Below are 23211 nucleotides of genomic sequence, written 5' to 3'. Positions count from 1 at the left end.
AGCCAATTATAAGCTATGTGTCCCCTGTTTGAATCAAACACGTTTCACCCTGCTTAGAGAACGTTCAGAGTTTCTGCTGTTCCTCTCGTTTTCACGACTTTACAACATCCATTCATCATTAACATCCTAAACTATGGATTTGGAGTCAATGAAATATGCTGAGCTACGCGACCTAGCGAAGCAGCTAGGTCTCAAGGCCAATATGAAGGTAAGATTTCTCGTACGCTAACATTTAGCCAAACGATGACGAACTCCATCTTTTTGTTCAGAAGTTACCGCCTAACTATTATATCCTTGTGTAAATAGGCGGACAAGTTGTTAAAAGCCATTAAGAAGCATTATGAGCGAGAAAAGGACACAGAAAACAAGGTGAGCTTTTGCCCTAGCAATTAAAAAAAAAAAAAAAAGAGTTCGGGGCTTTTATTAACTATATACGCATCCATGTTAATCAGATAGAAGCTACGGTGGCCAATGTCACTGCTGAGGTGAAGACAGACGAATCCACGGATGCGGTCTGGAGTTCCTCAGTGTTTGTCAACACACGTCGAGGAAAAGCGCAGATGAAAAGGTTGGGGGATGAGGTATTCACGTCATGCCCCGAAGACACGTCCGTGAACGTCCCTCCAAGTGAACTGGATCCACAAGTCCACCCTGAAAACAAGAGACGTCGATTGTCCACTCTATCCAAGACTGAGAAGGAAGCAAATAAACCTGTGGTCGAGTCTTCAGACACGAGTAGTCAAGTGCAGAGTGATGCCAAGGATGAAGAAGGTCAGTGATGCAAAAATTCATCAGTAACATCATGATAGAATTAAAAAAAAAATCTGCATAATGTTTTTTTTTTCCAGGTATTGATAATGTTCCCAATGTAATCAAAGCCGGTAAGATCCCTCGCTACAAAGGGCGGCGGCAGGTGAACAGGGCAGCCCTGAAACCAGTCACGCCCAGTAAGTGTTTCTTTTCCACTTAAGGATCATAAGCGAACATTCCCAACATCATCCTTTTCTCGTGCAGACTTCCAAAAACTGCACGAGGCCCAATTCAACAAGATGGAATCCATCGACGCCTATATGCAAAGACGGAACAACAACAACAAGATGGAGCCTATCCAAGAGCCTAAGGTAAACACGCGTCTCATTTGAAGCAAACTGAAAATATGTCGACCAAGTGAGGCCAACGTGACATCCCGTGTTGTGGCGTGACACAGGTGGCGAAGCCTTCTCGCGTGTCCTTGTTCAGCCCCGCGCCCTACAGGAACAAGAATCCGCTGACTTCGAACAAACCAAATCCTCAAATCAAGGTGGCCGAAAAAAATAATGCGGTCTTCAAGCCCTCTGTGCTTTCCACAAGAAGGATCAACGTCAGGTGAGTCCAGGCTTAGCGCTTGCCATGTCTTTCTTGCGCTTATATCATTTATGTTCTCCGCAGGTTTTCCGAGTTCATGCCGGATAACGAGTACAAGCGGTCCCTGGTGAAGACGCCAGCACGCAAGTCGCTCGCCTTGGCCACTAGCACACCCAGCAAGCAGACGCCCGGAGGAAGGAAAACCTCCACTGCAGGTTGGTGGTCCAACTGTATTATGTCCTTGAATTGGAACATAAATAACTTTTTGTCCCCACCCACAAAAGCATCATTTGTGTTCACCGGCAACACGAACGTCACCCCGGGAACGCAGAAGAAGCCCGTTTTTGACCTGAAGGCCAGCCTGTCCCGCCCGCTCACTTACAAGCCTCACACAGGTAACAAAATGGCTGCCTTGTTGTCGCCATGACATTAACCACATGTCCGTTTCCCCTCGTAGGCAAGCTGAAGCCATTGGGCGACTGCAAAGAAAACAAAGTCGCCGACAAGTCTTTGGTTGCTGATTCTCGGATAAAAAACTACAAACAGCACAGAGTGCAGACCAGGTGTGTTATTGTTCTTTTCAGTTCCAAATATGTTATTGTATTTTATATTACTCGTGGTTCTCCACACAAGGTCTTTGCAAGTTTCTAGAATAAAAGCGAATTGAATACTCTAATGTGCCAATTATGTTTTATGGTGTTTCCAGGGAGGAGAGGCAAGCCAAACAAGTTGAAGATCGCAAAGCAAAGAAGTCAAACTTGCTGTGTGCACGACGAGGCCTGGTGATGGATTAGCCTGCTGGACTGCTTTTTTTTATTTTCTTCTTGTAAATATATGAACTGTCGCTATCGTATTTTAGCTTCTCCTGGTTGGCATTTGTTAGCATTTTAGTTTGCAGCTTTGTCAATCAGTTTTAGTTTTTATTCTAAGCGCGCAGTATCAACTTCCATATTTGTTTCTTTTATTGTTGTTTCTAAAATAAAAAGGCAGAAGAGAATTACCTTCTCTAAAATAATTTATCTGATCATTTTTGTTTCGTGGAGTTTTCATTCCCATGAGTTGACCTTCATTGACCCATAAAATCTCCTTTAATGATTTGAAACAATTGGCACCAATATTAATATTAGAACACTATTATAATGTTAAATCATAACTGAGCAATTATATCAATTAAATTGTGATTACACGTTTATAAAATAGTTGGTGGCCACAAATTAGATATAATAGCAAGTTGGCAAGCAAATCGAGCGCACCTTCTCTCGAAGCGTCCTGAGAAAGGATATCACCGTTGCGTTGTCTAGCAAAGAGGCGCTCCATTTGTAAACCTAGACCTCCAGGTTTTCATCTGGAGGATATTAAAATCACAAATTAGAATGTTGTGTCTACAAAGTAATATATTGTTGCCACAATTTCATATATTAGAACCAAAATCTAACAGCCTCGCCCCGCCATGACTTCATTTTCGTAGACAAAAGTAGTTTAGAATATTTTTCCCAAGGGTACCCGAACACAACGTCAGGCAGCGAGGTGGTACGAGGAATGACGGAAACTCCAGACGATTGCTTTTTTTAAATGATCGGTTTGCGTCTCGGTGTGGTGAGATGATCCTTTATTGTCAGCTGAAAACTTTATCTTGTTTGCGTCCAACGAGTACTGCTTTAAAATGTTGACTAAAAGTTGAAGGTGGCGGGAAGGGACGTTCGGCAGAACTGCTGTTTGGGAAGAGGAGGATAGTTTACGAAATGCTCGGAAAGGACAGTACTTATCGAGAGGTAGGTTGCTTTATTTATGACTCTTTTTGTCAACAAAGTCAAAATAAATGCTTACAAGATGCTTAATTATAAGTTTTCTTACGCGTCTTACAACTTTTAGTTATTTACCGTGTGTGTCTGTCCTGCACCCTGACGTCATGTGATCCGCATGCACAGTGCAGGAAAAGAAGCTTCCTGACTAAACGAGCTGACTGGACTTTAAAAACTGTCTCAAAGTCTTTATTTATTCAATTGTTGTATACATAATTTATTTATCCATATAAAGACACAGACAAATTCCAAATTATTATGCAAATTTTCTTACAATTTTATAAACAGTCTATGGAACTCAAGATAATCTTACTCTATTATTATTTGAAATATATATTGTGTAATTGTCATGCAATAAATGTATTTGATGCCACAGTTCAACGATGACGACGACCACAGCGAAGAAATGCAGTCTCCGGATTTTTTCCGAGATGTCGTGGTGGCCGACGGCGAGGAGCGTGATGAGCGCCCTTCGCCAGGTACAATCCGGTTGTTCCTTTTATTTTTCTCTGGATTATTGTGTTTCCTTTTTCCTATTTCAGAGGATGACGCTCGAGGCAGCACGCCGTCCATGCGGGTCAGCAAGGCGTGCCTGAAGAACGTGTTCACGGTGGTGCTGATCTTCATCTACCTGCTCCTGACGACAGTGGCAGCCTTCCTGGCTTACCAAACCATCTCCGACTTCCTGGAGAAGCTCAACCATCCAGTCATGTCTGTCACCTACAAGGAGGTTGACATGTTCTCTCCGCCTGGTTAGAGATTTTGAGTTTGAATATCACTGTTTTGGATTTGTTGTGATAAATTGTGATCATAGGTATCGCTCTGTATCCCGGCAACGCCCGTCTGCTGAGCTGCCGGCACCACTACCACGACCACATCCCGCCCTTGGTGAACCCCGGGAAGCCTCAAGATAGCGACTGCGTCATCAAGGAAGTGACCTACAACGGGTTCTTCACTAACCAAACAAAGGTACGTGGTAAATACGTTCTGTCGTAAACAAGCTAACCGTTATTGGCGCCTGTGTCGCAGAAGAAAGCGGTGGTGGTACGAGGACCATCGGATGTCCACAGCAGAGAGTTGATCTTCATGCAGTTCAGTCAGAACGAAACGGAGGAGGACTTCAGCGCAATCACGTACATGCTATTTGCCAAGTTTAGCGATTTGGACGACAGGTAATGCCACATTTTGCCGAGCGACGTTACCTCGTTATTGACTCTTTTAAATCTGACTCTACAGTTTAAATCAATCTGAATTCATGAGGGACTGTGAGAGGAACTACTCCACATGGACCTTCTCCGGGGGCTTCCGCACGTGGGTCAAAATGTCCTTGGTGACCACATCAGGGAAAAGTGACCAGTCGGTGGAGTTTCGCCAAGAGGTAAGTAGGGCCCAGCAGATTATTCAGCCAATTAAACGCCGATATACATTGTTGAAGTCACGGAAAGATGTCCTTGCGCCTTGTGTCCACTAGACGGCGCCCTGAATAAATTCAATTCAATAAAATCCATATCTGTGGGTCCAAGAGGTAAGAATGATCGGCTAATTTGGGGTTTTGATGATCACTGATTTATCTTTCAGTCCACTGTGGTCAAATTCAATGACAAGAGGCCAGAAACGGAAAGGAGCAACCAACTTTTCTTCGCTGTCTTTGAGTGGCGTGATCCCTTTATACAAGAAATCCAACTGGTACGTTCAGCAAAGCTTCTATTTGACTAAATTAACACCTCCTGTCAATTCAGCACAGTTGCCTCCAGGTGGCGCCAAAGCAATATTTTGTATGGAAAGAGAGAAGCTTCTGAAATTGCTTCTTTTTTCATTTTTTTTTCTGATTAATCGGTGACTGTGCCAAATCGAATTGTCTCACTTCTCTTGGAATTCAAACAGATCGTGACAGCAAACCCGTGGTCGTCAGCGGCCATTCTTTGCGGCGTCTTCATGGCTCTCTTCAAGGCAGCTAACTTTGCCAAGCTGACCGTCCAGTGGATCATCAGAATGCGCAAGCGTCACCTGAGGAACAAAGCTCGCCAACAAGGCATCATAAACTGATCACTGGGGATGATGATCAAAAAAAACCTTTTCAAAAAGTGAAGCCAAGTCTGCAAATATCTCAAATGGTCTGTTGGACATTTCCAAGAGCGATGAATTTCATTATTCTCAGTCAAATATTTCAGATTTGACCTCTGTGCTACACAAACAATCCTGCGTATACGTCTCGTGCACATAAATGAACACTTAGATGACACTTAAAACAATTTAATGTATTTTTTAATGCTGATGTCAATGTCAAACCTGTTGAACGTGTTGTGGGTCTGATGATATACCGATTTATTTAAAGAAAATATTATGTCCCAAGTATGCTTATCCTCAATCATCTTTAAATGGCTAACAGGGAATTTTTAACATCATTTTTTTTATTCTTATGTAGTCCTGCTGTTGTGTCTAATTGTGTCAATGACTTGAATAGAATTGTCTGTGATTTTATGAAATGCTTATGTTTTCAAAATTATGCGTGGATAAAATATTTTTGTATGCCTAAGCCTCAGACTTTGCTGTTATTTTGTATTATTCCACTGCTTTTTAATCCTTTTTACACATCTGCATTTCAGAAAGTGACTTCAAAAGCAAAATATTCAGCTCATTCGGGCAATCATAACCCCAAATACTGCTTTCTTATAACCACAAATTTTTCAGAAATAAATTCAATTGAAATTAAGACAGAATTTTTCAAAATTCAACAATTCTTTACCCAGATTCTCCATTTTTAGTACACGATTTATGAAACAAAATTTTGAAGCCGTACTTTCCGATTGCAGCGGTGTACTTGAACGTAGCTTCCGTTCCCGTACAGCACGCTGGTTCGTCCGTTCTTCGCGGGAGGAGGATGTTGTTAACTGCGACCGCGATGGAGGAGCAAATGTGGAACCCTGGACACTCGTGAATGTAATAAAGGTAGCAAATAAACCACCTCTAACTTTTTAAACGTACAAGAACGTTTCCATGTAGCTGTGTTGCGTCGCAATTTGACCACTGTTGCGTTCAAGAAAACCCGGCGTTACCTTAGTTACGGTTGCTAACATGATAGCTTGCTGCTACAAGCCAAGTTTGCTCAATATTCTTACAAATATTGAAATATTGCATGTCACAAGGTTTATTATATGAGGTCCGGAGACATTCGGATCACTTGCTGGATTAGTTTATGTGCTTTTTGTGTATTTCAGAAGGACGTGGCCAGTGTTTGATAACAAAAACACTGTAGTTAGCATAATATGTGCTAACAAATAGCCATAATGAGGAGTATGTGACGAGCAATGTGCTCCGTGGCAGCATAAATATCCACATTTAAAATAATAATTGTAATTATAATATCAAAATTTAAACAAATTCGTCCCAAAACGAAGCTTTTAACAACCAATTAACAACACACCCAAGATGTGATTTTTTTTCGTACTTTTATGGCTGTTCCTCGTCTTAACGTGATTTAAGATTTGCCAATATTTTCTTTTTCTTTTTTTCTTTCCTAAAATGAATTCTGTTTCCCTCCATGCCCCTTTAAACATGGATGCCATGACATCATTCTCACCACAATATCAATTCTCCCATTTCCCAATGTTGATTCACCTCAAAGCATTTTGAGAAGCAAAGTATTGACATATATATAAAATAATAACTATAAAATGTATTCCCTCTTCCTGTGTTGTCAGTTACGGGCAAATTTGCTAAAGGTCAAGATGTCAAGAGACAGGAAGTGCATCCTCTGCGAGACGGTCCACGCCTCCAAGCAGGTAACACATTTTTGTTTAATTGAATTTTAAATATGGACTTTCCATAACTATTTGATTTTGTCTAATTATAGGAAATGGAAGAGCACATGAGAAGCATGCTGCACCACCGCGAGTTGGAGAAACTCAAAGGGAGGTACGTCAATTGGAAAAGTCCCCCAAGTGCGTTATTTTAAAAACTTTAAGGGTGGCACAAAACTTCTGAACAGTATCTCATTCAGCGTATTTGTTTTATTTTATGTGGGTCACGATGAAGTTGGCACGTGCCGGTCAGGCGTGGCTCAGAATGGCTTCAGCTTTGTGCAGCTGTTCCAACTGTTACGGGGGTAAATTTAGACGCAAGCTTGCCGGATGCCCAATAGAAGGCATCTGGCTGGCTCGTGACTTTTTGAAAGTCTTCCAGGGGTCAATGTTGAATATTTTTACCTTTCCTGGCTGATAAAAAGTGATAAGTCCAAAGTGCATGAAAGGGAGTATTGATTAGCTGATGACACAAAAGTGGGTCATCATCAATTAAGGCCATACTAAATGAATTTTTTATTATTTGATTAGTCTGTTGATTATGATTATTAACTTTTTGTGAGTACGTTTTTAAATCACTGAGCAATAAATTTTTTTCTTATTCTTGGTTTTTATAAAAGTGGGTCGTGACTTTTATCAACGAGGGGAAAATGTGTGTCCCGAACAGCCCCAAAAAAAGACAGGCCAAGGTTGGACACATTTGGTAGAGGTTAAGAGTCAAAGGTGGGTGGTGAGCGATTGCCGGCTTCGGTTACGCCGCTTGCGATTGGTCAGCGAGATGAAGAGGACACATGTCTGCAGTGGTGGTGGGAGGAGGGTCGGAAGGGGGGGTTGGTATATTTCCAAAACAGACGCCTGAGCGAGGTCTCAGAGTGCAGCGGGCGCCATCATGACCGCACGCTAGGCCGAGCGTCCCTGAGCTGCGTGGCCGGCAAGCTCCATTAGCGTGCCGCCCGAGCCCAGCTCGCTTCCCGCTTGCTCCTGCTTCCTTGTAATGAGCTGCTGGGGAACCGCATTTTTTTTTTTTTGAGATCAGGAAGACACTTTTTGTTTTGACTTTGACACGGGGAAAATTTTCAAGTTAGCTACCTCCTGATCTACAACAAATAGAGAATTTGGTGATAAAAGAAGGGATTGTTGAGTACACTCCTCTCCCAAGACGACAAGAAGCTCATCGCCACCATGCCCGAAGGAAGCATTGAGCGCCCTTTGTCGCCTCTCCTTCCCGATAGGGATTGCGGCCACGAGTGCCGGGTGTGCAAGGTTTCCGTGGTGAGCCTGACCGACTACGCCGGCCACATCTCCAGCCCTGCCCACAAGCAAAACCTGGAGAAGGAGAAAACCTCACCCGGCGGCGGAAACCGCGACGAGGACTACTTCGACCAAACGCTGGTGGAGCTCGTTCTCAAGAGGAAAGAGCAAATACGGTAAGTGAAGCTAGAAATGCATTAAGATAAATATTGTCGCACAAACGCCAAATTCGAACATGAATGGATTAATGTGCAGCTTACCACGTCTTAAATGATTTCCCAATCTCTACTTTGAGTAAAATGCTGATTGGTACTGTATGTGTGATTGTAAATCTCGTCAACCGCATGTTTGCGTGCTATCTATAGTCACATTCTTATCAGGAGCACTCACAGGCTTCTTTCAGCTGCTACCTCAGTCCACTCCGAGCCAGACTCCAATTTCACGTCTGTAGCCTAAAACAGAAGGGGGATTTACTGCCGGGGTGAGGTTTTTTTTTTAAGACCCCCCCCCTTTATATTGGCCCTTCACCAAATTGGCGTATTAATGCCGGTGTAATTGGAGAAGTGGAATTTAGTCACCTGTTCAGATTTACTCAGATGGGACACCCAGTTGTAAAAAAAAAAAAAAGGTGATGATGAAAGCTGATAAATTCGCTGATTGACTTTAATCCGGTTTGTATCGGCAGCAAAGAACAGCAGGTGGCGGCTGCTGCTAAAGTGGTCCAGGAGGTGGCGGAAGCAAAGCAAAGGGAGATCCAGCAGAGAATAAAAGAAGCCAAGGAACGCTATCAGTCGGCCAAAGGTGCTCAGCCTCTGCCCTACGGCTTCGCTTGGAACTGCCCCCAATACAATTGGAGAAGCGGGCAGCAGCCGAGAGGCTTCCGAGCGACTTCTCCGTGCCAGAGCACCATGCAAGGAAAGAGCGCCACCTGGCACGCTCAGCCACCCCCCAACTTCCAGAGGTGGGGGTCGGGCGACTTGCAAGGCGGTCGTTGCTATTCGCAGGACGGCGCCTTGGCCCCCCACGGCGGTGCGTTTTGTAACCCCGGTCGTCAGCCCTGGCTCAGTAACCAAGGGAGCAGCTACGGCATGTACGGCAGGAATAACATCTCCCAGTTCCCGCCGAATAACCGGCAAATGAGCTACAACTGCACGCCAAGGTACCCGCCGCCGCCGCAGTTTTTTGCCCGCCCTGTTAGCAACCCTCAAAACAGGGCTAATGAGAACTCAGGGCCCCAGAGTCATGGGATGCCAACAGCCGACCGGGAGCCGCCCCCTGGCAAACAGAATTTTGGCAGCAACCCAAAGCTGGACAAGACCTGCCGCTGGTCTCCTTACGCAGTCGGCAAGACGATGGACTTGCTACCCAGCAAGGACGCCGCCGCGTCCAAACCAGCGGAGCAACACTTTGAACAGAGCCAAGAGGGTCCATCCAGTCAAGTCCAAGTCCAGCCAAAACCCCAAGGAATCAGAACCCCATCGGTTGGATCCTTGCCATCGCAACAAGCACCAAAGCTACCAGAAACCTTCAGGAAGGCCTCGGCCTTCTCGGAAAGGAGGAGCTCTTTGGACAGCCCTCGGATAGAAACCCCTCGGCACACCAGCAAAGGGGAGCTGCCCAAGGATCCGGTGCAGGGTCCAATTGTAGAGAACAAGGATACCAACAGCTACCATAACGCAGCTAAACCCAAATCAAGCCACCCGGCCCGGAGTTCTTCGTCTTGTGCGGCCAAAGAGAAGTTCTCAGCATCCTCTTCTGAGAGTCTTCAGTCCCTGCAGGTCAGCACCTCCAGCGCCAAGAAGCCGCCGCCCCCAGCCTCCAAACGTGACGAGCCGGAGAAGGCGAAGGAAGCTCTCACCTCGTCGCCGATGCAAGCGGCGGAAGATCATAGTTCCAAGGGAGAGACCTCCAGTTCGGACAAAACATGCACCAAGGCGTCCAGCTTGTCCAAACTCGAACTGCCTCCTGTCCTGAAGCGCGACCTGACCAAGCACATCAGCACCAAGACCAAGACGGGCTGCCACGAGCCCAACCTCCACAACGCCAGGCGCGTCCGCAACCTGAGCGAATCGCGGCGGACCGACAGCGAAAAGGACTCCGGGCTCAAACCGACCGTGCGCCACCTCATCAGCTCCTCTGGCTCTAAAAAAGTCAACTGGGAGCAGGTGTACCAGGAGGTGCGCAAGAAGCAGGACAAGGGGAAAGGGATGCCCAGGTAAACTTAAAAGAACTTTATCCACTCCTTGCCTCGCGCCACAACTTTTCCACGCTCTCATGGAGTCTCACAACTACTCTGTGTCTCCCTCTAGGTTCGGCATTGAAATGGTACCAAATGAAGACCAGAGCCAGGAGGAGGAAGACCTGGCAATGTTGGAGAATTTCCCTTGGGAGTCATTGATGGAAACCTCTCCTCCAGCCGCATCCCGCAAGCGCTCCCTCTCCGAGAGCAGCCTGGCTCCCACGTCTGAGCACTCGCTCCAACAATCCAAGGAGACGCCGTCGCGGACGTCCGGCGGTCGGCTCGACGCCGAGCAGCTTCTGAAGGAAGCTCAAAAGCGACCAGATAAGCTAATGTCGGAGAAGGTCAAGGCTCTCCAGAGAACCGACTACAAGCTTGAGGAGAACAACTCCTGGGTCAAGCTGATTGATATACAGGGAACAGCGAAGAAGCGAAGAACACCTGGGGTGAGTTCAGCATGTTTTGATTTGTTTTTAGCATTGTTTGCTTAAAATGAGATTTATTTTTTCTTCGGGATGTTCAGAGCCAAGAGGCTTCAGGTGCGGAACAAGATACCAAAAGAAGAAAGACCAAATCCAAAACAGGTTTGTGTCTTTTATGGAAATATATCCAGAATAATCGATGAGTAAAATGCATAATTTTGTTCCGGCGGCGAAGCGGACCGCCTACAGATCGACCAGCTCCTGGCCGTGTCGCTGCGAGAGGAGGAGCTGAGTCGCTCGCTGCAGACGGCGGAGACCAATCTGGTCCAAGCGCGGGTGGCGCTGGAGGCCGCCTACATGGAGGTGCAGCGAGCCGTGCTGGTCAAACAGCAGGTACACATTCAAATCTTGCGCTATGAATATATTTTAATGTTTTTTTTTCTCCCGTATTTAAATATTTTCTTCCTTTTTCAGATTTCCACAGAGATCAGCACACTCCGAGAAAAACGTATTGGACTATTAAAAGGAATGCAAGGTACGCTTTGATTTATGCCACAATCTGGCCGAGCAGCACTAAACCCCGCAAAACATTTTTTTTTTTTAAAGCAGGGAACGCGGAAGTGGCTGAAGTACCGCCCATCCGTCTGAAACAAGAGAAGATGAACCCCACGGAAAGAGAACCGCCCCCCGTGACCCCGTTCTGCTCTCTTGGGAGCACGGCAGCTCTTGCTAGAACCGCCTCGCCGCCACCGCTCGTCTCCAATGCCGTTAAGGAGGAGCCCCTGTCCCCCATACGAATAAGCAGCGAGTCGGACCACTTGGGGAATGTATCAGTCCCCGAGGTTATAACCACTGCGGGGGTAAAGTCCGAGCCCTTGACTACAGCCGACGGGGACGCCTACGGTCTGTCGGGGTCCACCGAAAAAGCCACTCAGGTCACCCAAGTCCCGGATTCCAAAAATGACGTCAAGCCGTTGTTGGCCAGCAGGAGGCGCTCCGAGACGGGCAGCACCACCGATCGCCCGCGCTCGCCGTCATTCGAGGTGCCCCAAGTGCCAAACGCCTCACCCGGTTCCCCCTCAGAGTTGCGTGGCGGCAAGCGAGTCAGGAAGCTGAAGAAGAGGAAGGTGTTGGAAAAGGCTCACAGCCACGTGATGCTGGAGAGCAGCGACACCGAGATGGACGGCGAGACCTCCAAGCCCAGGTGGCCACGACATCAGAGGAGAGCCAGCAGCGGCAGCGGGAGCACACAGGTCAGCACCTCCTCGTTACCACAAGGGGGCGATGCAAAGATGGTGGAAGACGCCAAGCCTCTCAAACAGGAGGTTAAGGTGGAGACGGACACAATCTTCGAGCAACTGTTCGGGACCACCTCGGGCTTTCCGGCGGCCCCCAAACCAGAGTCATCCAGAAGCGAGCAGCCGAGCCTAGCCTGCAATGAGGTCACCTCCACCAGCGACATGGACATTTGTAAATCATCTGAGAGGTGAAGCCTTGACATTACAAAAGTTACAATGCTTTTTTTTGTGGCCGAAGTTCTTCACATCCCTTAAAACTGCTGTCCTCCATTTTTTGCAGTGAAATATCTTTTCCAAAGATAACATGGAATCCTCCTTGTAAGTTTTTACACTGGATGGATTTTTATCATTTGCATCCTCTTGTCGTCCTGACAACAGAATGTGTGTTGGTTTGGCAGACGCGTCGCCCGGCACTTTTGAGGGCCACCTGGAAGCGGTGAACGGCATGCAGGTCCACAGCGGGCTGCTGTACACGTGCTCCGGAGACCGCACGGTCAAAGCCTTCGACCTGATGGTGGGTTCCGATGAAATCTACACCCCCGTCTTTCAGAACGCTGATGACCTTTTGTCTTTCGCAGACTCGCAACTGCGTCGCCGTCTTTTCCGGCCACACGTCGAAAGTGAGCTGCCTGTTGGTGTCGTCCGCCCCGTGCCTCCAGCGCCGCCTGTATTCGGGTTCCACCGATCAGACCATACGTTGCTACAGTCTTAAGGTAAAGTGACTAAAAGCCACCTACTTGACTTATTTAATTTGATTAAACTGACTGAAGAATGTTAAAATTTGAATAACTTTTCTAAAACGTGTTTCATAACAATAAAGGGGGTATTAGGTGCCAATACAGATGCCTGCATAAAAAAAATAAGAAACCATTTTACTTTTAGTTTATTGATCATATTTATCATCCCTCGCATTTTTTAGACTGTTTTATACATTTTAAATAACTTCTGCAGTTTTGAAACATCTCTCATAACAGGTTAAAGAAAATAGGTGACCAGACAGATGCCTGACAATAAAGTCACTGTCTACAGCAGGACTGGCAGACATGTTTTTAATATACAAATATTTATAGACAGACACGTTTAGGATGATACGGATATGGCATTTAAAGATTTTGTGTGCTTGCTTGCAGACGCAGGAATTAGAGCAGCAGTTCACTCTGGCAGATCGAGTTCTGTGTTTGCACAACCGATGGAAGTTTCTGTATGCCGGCCTGGCAAACGGCACCGTGGTTACGTTTGATCTTACGGTGAGAAACGTCAGTGGCTGGTTTCTTTTTTTTTTTTTTTTCTTTGAATAAGTATCATGAGTAGTTTTTCCACCACAGACCAATCAGCTGCAGGATACGTTTGAATGCCACACGCCACGGGCAGTCAGCTGCCTGGCCACGTCGCAAGAGGGCCTGCGGCGCATCCTACTGGTCGGCTCCTACGACAGCACCATCAGCGTGCGGGACGCCAAGACCGGACTACTGCTGCGCATGCTGGAAGGACACGCCAAGAACGTCCTTTCCATGAAGGTACGCCAACATAATCTTCTCGCAAAGGCAGCAACGATGGAAAATTTTTTTTTTTATGCTTTCAGGTTGTGAATGATTTGGTGTTCAGCGGCTCTAGTGACCAATGTGTGTACGCACACAACATCCACGTGAGTCCACCATCAGATGATTTACCGTGACAAATTGAAATAGGAAGTCAATAAAGGTGTCTTACCGCCAACATTTTGCGTTCAGAGTGGCGAGCTGCAGCGCGTCTACAAGGGCCACAGTCACGCCGTTACCGTGGTGACGGTCGTGGGGAAGCTGATGGTGACCGCCTGCTTGGATAAGATGGTTCGCGTCTACGACCTACAGGTGCGCCCCATTTTCACCGTCCGCTATCTTCTAACGTTCCCCTAGATTGATTTTTTTTCCCTCTCCTCTGTCCTCTGTAGTCCCAAGAACTGCTGCAGGTGTACGCCGGACATTCGGATATGGTGACCAGCATGGTGGTCCACCAGAATAAGGTGAGTCGTCATATGGTGTTGGGACTTGGTGGGACTTTTGAAAGATAGTAAGTACATATCCTGTTTTTTCTTCTTCTTCAGATCTATACCGGCTGCTACGACGGCAGGGTGAAGGCCGTTGAACTCAATCTGTCGCAGAACTACCGCTGCAGGGTATCTTGAAATTTCTTTTTATTTCAAATTACAATTTTGAACCCGATTAAAGGTGTCGTTTTTCCACAGTGGCACGGCTGCTCGCTGGTTTTCGGCGTGGCGGCCCACCTGCAGCAGCACGCGCTTGCCGACCACGCCGCCAACCAGCAGACGCTCAGATGTCGGTGGAAAGACTGCGAGGAAATTTTCTCCGCTCGCAACGGCTCCAAGCAGGTAAATGTTGTCATCATTAGCCAATCGGCGCTGTAAATGACGAGCGCGGCTCCGCTGTGTGTCCAGGCGATGCTCGCACACGTGCAGAAGCACGCCGACGAGGCCCAACCGGAACCTTGAGTTCCCATCTCCCATATTGGGCGGAAGTTTGGAACCTTTGCGTTCCATGTTGGAATCCAACATTGAAGTGTCTCACTGTCCATTTTTTCCTACGTCCTTGAATGCGGCGGCGGCTGCGACGACCTCACGCGCCGCCGCCCGCTGTCATTTTGCACTGACCAAAAAAAAAAACGAAGGTCCTTCGATTTTTATTTTTTATTTTTGCCAAGAAAGCGCCGCCGAGAGTGGGAACGCCGTGTTTGTGAATCCTGCGGCCACGCTGTATGGCATGGGATTTTTTTTTTGACGTGTTTTTGTGAGCACCCCCCAAACATTTTGAATTGTTTTACCTTTGAGTTAAAAAACGGGGATGTCTCGTTCGCCTAATTTGTTTTTTTCACTTTTATTTTGGTACCACTTCACAATCATGTTTTTTAACTACTAACCGTTTCAAAACTTTTAGTAACATTTAAATCTATTGTGATAGTGGCGCATTTGTCTTGCCAAATAATTGTCCCCAAGTTTTGCTATAACGGTTATGGCATGACGTTTGTTAGTGGTGCCTTTTGCGTGTTTTTTTTTTTTTTTTAAGAGGGGGTGGAGTCGTTACTCAGCATTTTTTTGAAGACATTTGAAGGTTTTTGTTGCAGTGTGGTGTGGCCGTGTCATTTTTTTTTGCGGTGAAAACAAAAGGTTATGGCATGAACGGTTGTTACATCTTTTTAGCGGATTTTATATTTGGATTCCGGCTGATTTGTTATCCATCTTAGAGGATGGGATACATTGCAGCATTGCATTTTTCATGCTTCCAAATGATTAATATATTAACGGTATGGTGACGCGAGGAGGTGACGAGGCACGTGGTGAAGGAGGTGTTTGATGGCGCTGGAGGAAGATGAGGGATGATCTCCCATGCCGTACCCCCACCCACATATTTCTTACTAATGAAAGTCCCTGTTTTATAATATGAAAAATTTATGTCACGAATAATTTTTTAACCTTAGTGGCTTATGATCTTTACGTTTACAGCGATAAGTCGAAAGGAAGCAAAACACGGCGTTCACCTCCGGCCTGGCAACACTGACTTTCTACTTCTTCAATTCTTTTTTTTTTTTTTTTTACCTTGCAGTCAGACATTTAATTATAATAAAAATATGCAACACTATCGACTGTCTTTTGTTCATTTTGATTTTTAAGTAATCAAACATCAACTTGGCAATTGTTGATTTATCGTTTTATTACATTTTTAAACATTAACATGGCCTTTGCAGAGGTTGACTGCTTGAAACTCTTAGGGAACAACGTCAAGCGTGTAAGTCAAAACATATTTTGTTGCTGGGGATAAAATGCATTACACTCATTTGACCAAAGCTAGTTAAAAAGGAAAAAAAATCAAAACAACAAAGCAGCAGTCCAACCTTTTCTAGCCATATACTCTTCAATTCCTGATTGGAACCTCAAACGTTGATGTGAACAAAAAAAATAAAATATTTGATCGACAAATTGTCCACTGTTGAGTCCTCACCTGCGATTTGTGTGAATTGGTGAGGCTCTGTGAGGTATGATGAGCGACGTCAAGAGGTTGTGTGTGTGATGCCTGAGTGAAAAAAGGAAGGATCAGAGTCATTTTTTTAGGTGACGCAAATGGCCTGAGCTGAGGAGATAATATTAGCGGGGAAAGAACGTTAGGTGTCTCCATGACTGATAAAAGAAGAGCGTTTGAATTCTTCAGGTGGACAAAAGCACAGAATAGATGCAAAAGGCCTGTACTTAAAAATAAGAAAACGGAAGGGAGGAAACTCAGAAAAGGTCTCCATGAATGAAAACGACAAGAGAGACTTTGGGCGGGATGAGGAAAAAGAAAAGTACGGAATAGAAACAAATGTTGGCAAATCGTAAAATGATTTCTTGAAACGGGTTTGGTGATGGGAGGAGGACAAAAAGTACAGATGCAAATGGCATGAACTGAGGAGGAAGATGAGAAGCGGCACAGGAAGTCATGAGGTAAAGTCTTGGCAGGTCTGGTCTTCGTGCAGCCCTCTTCTTCAGGCGTACATGGTCAACTGGAGCCACTGCAGAGAAGAAACCAATTTAAAATCATGCAAGTCTCACCGTGGCCAGCAGGAGGCAGCAGAGTTAATACATATATTCGTTCTATTCACTTTATACAGATTGGACTTAAAATGTCGCGTGTACTTACTTCCAATACGCTGAGTCGGATCGTGCCATCTCCGTCTTGGTCAAAGGCCTGAAACGCCCCTTAAGCAGGTAAAAAAAAGATGTTAAATGAATCTGAAAATCAGAATGGGGGGAAATGCCGACTTACGGAACATGGCCTCGAGGCGGACCAGGCAGCTGATGAAACTGTCGAAATCAATGTTCATGCTCTCGTTGGCATAACGCATGGTGATGATGTCGTACAGTTGGTTGTTGAGGCGGAAGCCTGAACGGGACACAAGACACATGACTACACAGTGACAAGAACATTCACAACAGGGTGAGTTCGTTCAACGTCGGCACCGGCGAGAATGGAGGCGACATAGGCCGCAAGTAAACAAAATGGCTGCCATACCTGCGTCATTGACTGCATTCCTCATCTCGTAGCTGTCAATGCTACCCGACTGGTCGGGGTTGTATTGCTTAAAGATTCCCTGGAATGGAAAAGTAGTAAAAAGTGAGTGTGGGAGAAAATAAAGATTTTTTTTTCACACTTTCTAACCTGCCATTGTTTGATTTTATTCCACAGGTGGCGGAACTCTTGAAGGTTAAGTCGACTCGTCCCGTCCATCTGAGCCCGTTCAGTTAAGGTAGGCCTATAACCTTTCTAAACTTTCTTAAAAATAAAGAATATATGTCTGTGAGTACTGTTAAATTGTGTGTATATGTGTTTTTGTGGCATCATTTCAGTTAATTTGCTAAATGGTTACAACACTACAATAGAGATGCTAATTTGTGCTAGCATGGCTAAAGTACATGAAAACTAACATTTCTCTTTTAGTTTACAAAATACTGCTTATTGCGGCATCATTTCAGTTCAGTTAATTAGCTAAACGGTAACAACACCACAATAGAGATGCTAGCATGGCTAAACTGAAAACTAATATTTCACTTTTAGTTTACAAAATACTGCTTATTGAGAAGGAAGGCCCTACTGTATAAGATATAATGAATAATTGAGTTTATTATTGTATATTATTATTTGGAGATTGTTCTTAATAAGAGAACAATCAGTAGAGGCTCAACAAATATAATAAAAGCGATGTGGCCCAGGTGTCGGCCTGTTGTGCACTCGATACGAAGGATACGTCCATCAGAGCTATCATGCTCCTGCAGCTCTCCAGGCTGAAGCCCTCTGTACTCAAGTTCTTGTCTGTAGCACATCATAAAGATCACTCAGAAGTACGTGTGACGTCACAGTGAAGATTTACCGTCGCTACTCACGTTTGTTGATGACTCTGTTGAGAACTTTTCTCAGCTCGTTGGCCGTGATCTCCATGTCCTGCATGAGGGATTTTATTCATTCATTTTATTCCAGACGTTAGACTTGGCCTGTTTCTTTTGTCATGATGGTTTGCAGTGGTGAGAACTAACAAGGTTCCTCAATAGGCTCCTATAGATGTTTGTACTCACATCGCCAGCAATCTCCTGAAAAATAATCCGGAACTGCTGGTCCTCCTCCTCAGTCTCCTCCCCCACTGAGGCTGGTGCTGGCTGGTGAGGTGGAGGTTGAGGTGGAGGTCAAGTGTGGACAATGAGTTAGTGAGAAATTTACAGCTGATATAAAAAGTATACACTTCCCTTTTCGCCTTGTATACAGCCATTTTTATTTTATTTACGTAAATCTAATGAAATCTATAAATAAAATAAATTATTTAATTTTTAAAAACAATCACCTACCACGGGATGGTCTGCCTCAATCCTGTTCTCTATCTCCCTGAAAGAAGACCAAGAAAAAGCGGTCACCATGGTTACTGACAACAATAACATTTCACGTGTAGAACATTGACCCAATCAGCTCGCTCGCTGGACGCCGCGTGCTAAGAAAAAGCTATTTGAGCCATACCGCTGAGTATAATTAGGGGTGGGCGTTTGATGCTATGAATTTTTCCTTGAATAATAAACAATCTATGAATATCTGGGAATGTTGTATTGTACTTGAATGATGAACTTAACATAGTAGACAGACCTGATCATTCCTAATAATCAATACATCCATGCATACTATGTCCATCCCTAATTATAATCATCAATAATGACATGTAGCATGTGTGAGTATCCCAGTTGGAGAACGTTGACTGTGGACTCCTGCGCAGGCTCCCACAGTCCGTCGGGCAGACGTTTAGTTGTCCCGGCCCATGGTGGAGGGGGCTGGTGGTGGTCAGCGGCGGTTCAGTGAAGACATATTTGAACGTTTACCGCAGATTGCCCCAGCTGGGTGTGGCTTGTCCTAAAAAAGATTCCATAACAGCCTCGAACTGGGGCCGCTTTCTTCCAGCTCTACAAATCAAATCTCCGTTAAAATGGTTCATTCTTGGCGGTGCACCTCAAAACCATCAGCAGTACCCCACTAGCCATGACTCACAAACCCACAAGTGGACTTTAATATATGAATAGTTCTTCCAACGCCCCCCAAAAAGGAACCCGTAAACCAGCGGGCCACTCACTCTGACGTATTCCTCTTTTCGGAGAAGACGCGCAAGATGAATTCGCCCTCTTGATGGGGCTCGTACGTGGACGGGACGATAACGTACTCTCCGGGGCTCAGCCGGAAGCGCTGGGTGACCTCGCGCAGGTTGATGTACGACTTGCAGCGAGCCTTTGACGAACTGCCCAGAAAAAAGTCCTTTGGCATGTGCTGCTTGTTGCCGTGCATCTGGAAGAGGACACAGAACATTCTGGTGGGAACCATTCCTGAGACCATGACGAAGGAGTCACCCCAGAACTCCGATCCTGATTGGGGGACGTACTTACCTCCTTTGGCACCTGTGGACAGACAGAGATGGTTAACAATCAGTACCACAGTTCTAAGGTCTACTCTGAATCCTCCCAGAAACCGAGAGTTCTAGACCACAGGAAGCCCCTGACCAACTACAGTCTCCAAATTTTAGTACTACCACTCATTTCCACATTAACTAATCAAAGCAGAAGCTGGATTAAAAACCTCGTAGATGGCAAAGCCAATGGTGAACAGGTTGGCGCCCATCTTGCGCTCTTTCCGCCTGTTCTTCTGCATCAGAGCCACCACGAAGGTGCAGCCAACCTCGTTGTCCTCGGGGTCGTCGTCCTCCTCCAGTAAGCGAAGGCGGTACTGAGGATTCGTCCAGAAAGTGTCTGCGAGGGATCAAAACAAGAACTGTGTCAGCGGAAAAAAAGGATTTCGCCGACAGTGTCCCCTACCAAGGTAGTTTCTGCAACCTCCAGCCGAGCAACCTCGCACCCAACGGCCCTCGTTCACAGAAACGGTCCACTTGTGGATCTTGTCGTCCTCCAGGGCATCAGGGGTCAGGTTGCAGATCTCGAGCTTTGTGTAGTTCCTTTTGAAGTCCTCAAAGGACATCCTGCGGAGGGGGAACACTAGTGGAACAGGTACCAGATGGAGCTGAGTTGGGTTTTTAAGGATGCTTACACTGATGGATGAATAAAACAGATATTTCCACATCTCATCTAAAATAGTTTTCGTTTTTCAATACTGATTGTTCTGGAAAACGTCTGACTTTGTTTTCATCATCTTAACAAAAATGTATCCAAAAAATCTACTGCATGTATTGAACCTCTTCTTGAGGGATTAAAATGACAAGATTTGTTCTGGTCTCAAAACACTTTACCAGAACTCTCCGTCTTCCGCGCTCTGGTGTTGTAGCTTGTCCTTCTCGGCCTTGGGTAACGCGTTCCACTCCTTTGAGCTTAAAGCCAACACACCAAACTTTAGCCAATATTCCAGATGATGAACTAGAATTTCTTCGGTTGTGATACAGACTTATCGCTCCATGGTCCGTTCCACTCCACCTGGCCCCAAGGGTTCCTGAGACGCACTAGGCGCACTTTGGTCTCTCTGTGCTGCGAGGGCCGACACTGCCAAAGACGCAACATAGCGTCAATTCTCCTGATCAAATTTTGCAAGCGACGTCGCTCGTCTTTTACCTCCTCCACCCCCGTCACGGAATACGCATGCCCCTTCACCAGGCCCGTGGCGGTCCGGGTCTCATAGCGAGCAGGGACGAGGGACTGCGGGATCCAAACATGTCTTTAACATTTGCCATGACATCAATCTAAGATCTAAGTAAAAGATCTGACTCAATTTACTCCAGCTTCCAATCTGCTTAAAGTCCACAGCGGCCTAGCGAGTTGGTTAGGAAAACTGAAACTCACATCAATGGAGCAACCCATGAGGGAGCCTCGCTCAAGAGCCTTCTTCATGATCTTGTAGAGCTCTTTAGGAGCCTCCTTCAACTCGTAGAACTCTGTCACCCCGCCGGTGAAGTCCTCCATGGCCTCAGTAGTGTTGCCACCCTTTAGGGCTTCATAGGAGCCGTGCAGTCTGGACACAAACAGGACTTGTACTTTTGGTTCTTGAATGATTCAAATAACTCAATCAGGTGACTCACTTTGCGTAGGCCTTTTCCAGGAGGGCACTCCAGAACTCGTTTCTCTCCTCTGACTTGGTGAACACCAGCTGGTTGTTGAAGGTGGGGATGCGGTCATCGATGACCACGTCCACCCAGTCGCCATAGCGCCAGAACTGCGAGAGAGAACGAGGACTGAGATCCTCATGATCAGGGTCGCTTAAGTCTCAGAAGCTCTTTGGCCTACCTGGAAGTGGAAGATCCCGGCATAGTCCTGCGTGAAACTCTGGTCCGAAGGAACCACCCGATAGAGGAGCTTTTCGTTGAGAGTGAGGCAGGCGATGGCGGCTAGCAACCAACAGTCACCTGTGTATTAGCAATGTTAGCACATTCTGTCATCTGATGCAATGTTTCAGTTTTTCCCATTTATTTATTTGCCTTTTCAAGCTTTCGTTGACGGGCTCAACAATGAGAAATACTGCTGACTGGATTCACTTCCAAAAGAGTAACCACAATGCAGGGGGAGGCCACATGCTGGACCATGGTGATGGGTTGGGTGGCATTGAAGGGAATGCCCTTACCCCCCCAAAATCAGACTAAGTGTGCTGAAAGATTTGACAACAAATTTAAGTATAACCTCACCGAGATCTCCCTGGCAGATGTCCGTACGACTGGCCCCGCCCACGATGAACTGTGGGTTTTCACTAATTTCCTGGACAAAACAAAGGATTACCTTCATAAAAATTAAACACACCTCGGTTTGAACTTCTTCAATCAATCAATTATTGGCCAAGTTTGTGGCAAAAACAATTTGAATCGGAAAATTGGTTTTGATTTAACAAGTGCATCAAACTGATCTGAGTCGACCCACTTTGAAATCTGTCTGTTTCCAACGTGTAAATTGAATAAGGAATATAAATGTGGAATTCTATTAATGACCAAACTGCATTCTACCCCCCACCCCTGCCCGTCAATCATCCATCCTCCCTCCCTCCCTCCTACCTTGGGCCTCTTCCAAACAATGTTCTTGACCTTGTTGGACTTGTGTCCAAGCTCTCTGAATCCCAGCGACTCAATGCTGGCCGGGAAAGACTCGTCATCAAAGAGAGTCCCACGCTGAACGTACTCCTGCCGCATGGCGGCAAAGTCCTGGCCGTTGAGGCGTAGCGGCTTGTTGAGGGTGCCTTCGCCGTCGCGCCGCTCTCGCTCCCGGATGAGCCGGTCGCAGAAAAAGCCAGACGGTGTGTAGGGCATCTCGTCCCTACTCGTTCTCCCTCGCTCACCTTCTATGGTGTGGCTTGCGTGTCCAAGCGTGTGGTTTTTTTTACCAATATTACCACCTGGACTAAAGTTGCCAAGCAGGACACGCTTGCATAAATCCAAAGAAAAAGTGCCTGATTGGCTCGCCGCGTTAGTGACGCAACCTTCCCCTCTGACCGCTGGGAAAAAATAAATTCAGCCAACATACATGCACAGACCGGCACACATACATTGTGCGTGTGTGTGTGCGGTGACCATTGGGCTGACACACAATGCGGCGTTGGTCATTGTTGGGTGACACAAAGGCCAGAGGGCCACGCCGGAGGCCATCCAAAGCATGGCCGCTGGATGCCCTGCCTCAGCAGAAGGCATTCAAGCGCTTCTCAATGGAGCTCTGCGTACAGCGGTCTCAGCAAGAACCCATTTGGAGCACGCCAATCCTCCACCGCCGTGTCGGATTCTCTACGAAAGGGACAAAAACTGGGGGAAATTATCGAAAAAAAAATCAGGACCGCAAAGGTGTTTATAGGAGACTCGGAATTATTGAAATACATTTGAAGCTGTCCTGTGGTCTTTGAAAGATCTGACAACTCCACACCCCAAGAGAAAGAATATATTTTAAAAAACTGGACTGCAGTAAATTTGTACCCATTAAGAAAATGCAGGGTTGTTTTTCTAACCCACTCACTGGGTTGCTGTTACCCAATTATTTTGGCAAGATACAAACCCCCTAGTATCTGTGTAATAAAGACAGGGAAACGTTCA

General features: G+C 46.0%; 4 protein-coding genes and 1 long non-coding RNA gene across 9 annotated transcripts; 4 read left to right on the top strand and 1 right to left on the bottom strand.

Annotated features, from left to right (window-relative positions):
• Positions 1-19: 19 nt before the first annotated feature.
• nusap1 (nucleolar and spindle associated protein 1) lies at positions 20-2359 on the top strand. Of its 2 annotated transcripts, XM_088400530.1 has the most exons (10): positions 20-208; positions 307-369; positions 453-771; positions 849-947; positions 1015-1121; positions 1208-1365; positions 1429-1559; positions 1629-1739; positions 1802-1907; positions 2051-2359. In XM_088400530.1, exons 1-10 carry the CDS (start codon positions 134-136, stop codon positions 2136-2138), a joined length of 1257 nt encoding a protein of 418 aa, XP_088256656.1. In that variant the 5' UTR covers positions 20-133; the 3' UTR covers positions 2139-2359. The 2 variants fall into 2 exon arrangements, with proteins under 2 accessions (XP_088256656.1, XP_088256655.1); XM_088400529.1 differs by having other exon boundaries at positions 1429-1739.
• Positions 2360-2841: 482 nt separating this feature from the next.
• Positions 2842-5688, top strand: pacc1 (proton activated chloride channel 1). 2 transcript variants are annotated; one of them, XM_088400612.1, is made up of 8 exons: positions 2842-3116; positions 3523-3625; positions 3689-3898; positions 3961-4115; positions 4179-4318; positions 4383-4524; positions 4725-4832; positions 5031-5688. In XM_088400612.1, exons 1-8 carry the CDS (start codon positions 3087-3089, stop codon positions 5190-5192), a joined length of 1050 nt encoding a protein of 349 aa, XP_088256738.1. In that variant the 5' UTR covers positions 2842-3086; the 3' UTR covers positions 5193-5688. The 2 variants fall into 2 exon arrangements, with proteins under 2 accessions (XP_088256738.1, XP_088256737.1); XM_088400611.1 differs by having other exon boundaries at positions 2843-3116; positions 4176-4318.
• Positions 5689-5969: 281 nt separating this feature from the next.
• znf106a (zinc finger protein 106a) lies at positions 5970-15788 on the top strand. 3 transcript variants are annotated; one of them, XM_088399813.1, is made up of 22 exons: positions 5970-6095; positions 6848-6928; positions 7000-7061; positions 8179-8373; positions 8883-10412; positions 10507-10882; positions 10960-11020; positions 11094-11251; positions 11333-11393; positions 11465-12111; positions 12181-12344; positions 12437-12474; positions 12555-12670; positions 12735-12869; positions 13287-13403; positions 13482-13673; positions 13739-13801; positions 13887-14006; positions 14087-14158; positions 14240-14311; positions 14381-14524; positions 14591-15788. In XM_088399813.1, the coding sequence occupies exons 2-22, from the start codon at positions 6875-6877 to the stop codon at positions 14642-14644; spliced, it is 4431 nt and encodes a 1476-aa protein (XP_088255939.1). In that variant the 5' UTR covers positions 5970-6095; positions 6848-6874; the 3' UTR covers positions 14645-15788. The 3 variants fall into 3 exon arrangements, with proteins under 3 accessions (XP_088255939.1, XP_088255938.1, XP_088255937.1); XM_088399812.1 differs by having other exon boundaries at positions 11468-12344; XM_088399811.1 differs by having other exon boundaries at positions 11465-12344.
• A 52-nt stretch (positions 15789-15840) lies between these two features.
• capn3a (calpain 3a, (p94)) lies at positions 15841-22565 on the bottom strand. Its single transcript, XM_088399817.1, is given in 21 exon segments — positions 15841-16695; positions 16824-16882; positions 16950-17090; positions 17196-17274; positions 17343-17411; positions 17920-17993; positions 18065-18122; positions 18254-18334; positions 18521-18557; positions 19288-19496; positions 19595-19606; positions 19785-19954; positions 20021-20181; positions 20449-20526; positions 20601-20675; positions 20754-20916; positions 20989-21161; positions 21229-21362; positions 21434-21552; positions 21829-21898; positions 22189-22565. Coding segments are annotated over 21 exon segments (2241 nt in total). The 5' UTR covers positions 22441-22565; the 3' UTR covers positions 15841-16668.
• LOC148385081 (uncharacterized) lies at positions 16696-20239 on the top strand. Its single transcript, XR_015863309.1, has 4 exons — positions 16696-16891; positions 17120-17297; positions 17370-17430; positions 18937-20239. It is a non-coding gene; the product is annotated as an uncharacterized LOC148385081 (long non-coding RNA).
• Positions 22566-23211: the final 646 nt, after the last annotated feature.

The sequence above is a fragment of the Syngnathus floridae genome, chromosome 16, assembly GCF_059516105.1.
Source record: "Syngnathus floridae isolate MCC-2025c chromosome 16, RoL_Sflo_1.0, whole genome shotgun sequence".
Taxonomy (NCBI): Eukaryota; Metazoa; Chordata; class Actinopteri; order Syngnathiformes; family Syngnathidae; genus Syngnathus; species Syngnathus floridae.
Note: the sequence above shows the minus strand (reverse complement) of the source record. Positions and strands in the feature narration are given on the sequence as shown.